Below are 2,235 nucleotides of genomic sequence, written 5' to 3' on the forward strand. Positions count from 1 at the left end.
AGAATTTATACATTTAAACATTTCATAGATGTTTCCATAGCATTGTGATTTGGACATAAAATAGAACTTGTGATGGTGTTTATTTAAAAAATATGAGAGGATCTAGTTCTCATCCAGCTTGTTCTCTTAAAGGTAATTTACCTTCTCTTTCTTCTAAAGCAAATAAGCAAATTAACAAATTACACACTTATGGTCAAGAATCCTATTAGGTTTGATAGGAAGAAAGGGTTCTAAGTTGATTTCTGTGGCAATTTGATAAAAATTTTGAAAGAGATGTGTAACATTGAATTTTTTCTAAAATACAGCTGAATGAAACTAATTGAGAAACATCTATTGAAAGTGATATAACTATATCAGTAAAACTTTGTTAGTCATCCTTTAAAAGCATAGAAATACTCTTTCTTATAATAAACAAATATAGTGAGTTATTGTGTATTTTTAAAATTCTATGATTAAAATGTTGTTATTGTTCTCTATTTGTGGGATGTCATTTAAAGCTCTTTAGTGTTTCTTGGTCACCAAGATATGTTTTAAAAGTTGTGTGCTTTCTGTAATGAAGTGGATCTCCTTTCAAGTTAATTAGTTAATTGCATTTACCAGGGAGGAAAATAAAACTTCTGTAAGTTGTATATTTAAGTGATGCTTAATGTACCACAAGAAGAAAATCAGTATACTGGATACAGAAAGCTGGTTTCTACAGTTGGCAATGGTACCTAAATATTTGAAAAATGACTTGAAATGTGTACAAGCTTCTTTTGATTAAAAAATTGCCTGAGTCTATCAGATTATCAAAGTATTCCATTCAAAAAAGGCTCATCACTTGCTATTCCATTGGAAAGCAGCAACCCTGCAACCTAAACACAACAGGTGTTCTTGCAGATTTCAAGAAAAACAAATAGAATTAACTAAAACATGTATTGCAGAATAATTTTGGACAAAAAATTGAAACTATTCAATTTTAGAGAACTGATTTGTGACTTGCAGAGATTACCAGTGGACCATTAAATTATAGAACATGAAAGCAGAGATCATCCGCCATACCTCTGTAATGAGGAAACAGATCTAGATTGGTTCGTTTGTGAGCTACACATCACATCAGATTGGGTAAATGATGTGTGTGTGTGTTTTCCAAGCAGCAGTGTAGAGTTTATTCAATATTGAAAGAATTGTATGCAGATTTCAAGTTGGTCTTATGTCATATATATATGACATGCTGAATATTATACATAAAACAGCCGGGAAAGGAAAGCACTTCATGATAACCTGGAATTTTGGAAAGAACATTTAGGATCTAAGTATAGATTGGTGTTTAAGAGTGTGGTGTCTGGCCTGAGTCTCGGCTTCACTACTGTGGGATTTTGTGCCTTGGTTTCCTCATCTGGAAAAATGTAGGTAATAATAGTGTGTATACCCTCAAGGGTATGAGGATTACATGAAATAGTCCTGATAAAGATTAGTATAGTGCTGGGTATATAGTAAGCTCTCAATAAATGTAAGTTGTTGTTATTAGTTTGCGAATATGTCAAGAAAAGAGGATGCATCAAAAAGCATTTTGGAATAAAGTCAAAATAGTCACTAGCACTTTCAGGTCAATGGGACTAAATTGGTGCGAACCTCTACAAAAAGGTGGAGAGGATCAAATGACTCAGACCGCCTTAGCAACAGGCCCCCAAAGAATGTGAATTTCCGTAGCCAATCAGCATCCGGACTGAGGAGGAGGTAGCCAATGGAGGAAGGAAAGAGGAAGAGGGAGGACGCGCCAATTCTCCTGCCTAAGCCTCGGCCCAACAAAATGGCGGCGGCGGCGGCGTCGCTTTGTTTCCGCGGCTTCTGCAGTGGTGGCAGTAGTCGCGGCCTTTGAGCTGTGGGAAGCGTCCAGCAGCAGCTATCGTGACGACTGAGTGCACTGCATTTCTGTCGTAGCCGGGCGCCAGGAAGCGCGGAGCGACGCCCTACGGTAGCTGAAGCCCATAAGGCTTTGAAGCGAAAACATGACTGCTGAGCCCATGAGGTAAAACACAACCCGGTCTCACGGGTCCTAACGATCTTGGCCTGCGCGCATTCTGAGTCTGGGAAAGCTTTGGCTTGGTGGCTCAGACCTGTCTGTTGCTTAGCTGAAAGAGGCATCGTTTTCTCTTTAGGTGAGAAGGGTTTTGGGCTTTGGCAGTAGGTTCCAGCTAAGGGTAAGAAAGGTCCCCCCCTAAGGGTGGGGGTGGGGGTGGGGGTGGGGGGGCG

General features: G+C 39.2%; 1 protein-coding gene across 1 annotated transcript in view; it reads left to right on the forward strand.

Annotated features, from left to right (window-relative positions):
• The first annotated feature begins 1,786 nt into the window (after positions 1–1,786).
• Positions 1,787–2,235, forward strand: part of ATRX (ATRX, chromatin remodeler) — a 265,117-nt gene continuing 264,668 nt past the window's right edge. The window contains 1 exon segment of the mRNA XM_006082832.3: positions 1,787–2,011. Coding sequence (XP_006082894.1) covers positions 1,992–2,011 — 20 coding nt within the window. The 5' untranslated portion in view covers positions 1,787–1,991.

Source organism: Myotis lucifugus, unplaced genomic scaffold (genome assembly GCF_000147115.1).
Source record: "Myotis lucifugus unplaced genomic scaffold, Myoluc2.0 scaffold_4, whole genome shotgun sequence".
NCBI classification, from domain to species: Eukaryota; Metazoa; Chordata; class Mammalia; order Chiroptera; family Vespertilionidae; genus Myotis; species Myotis lucifugus.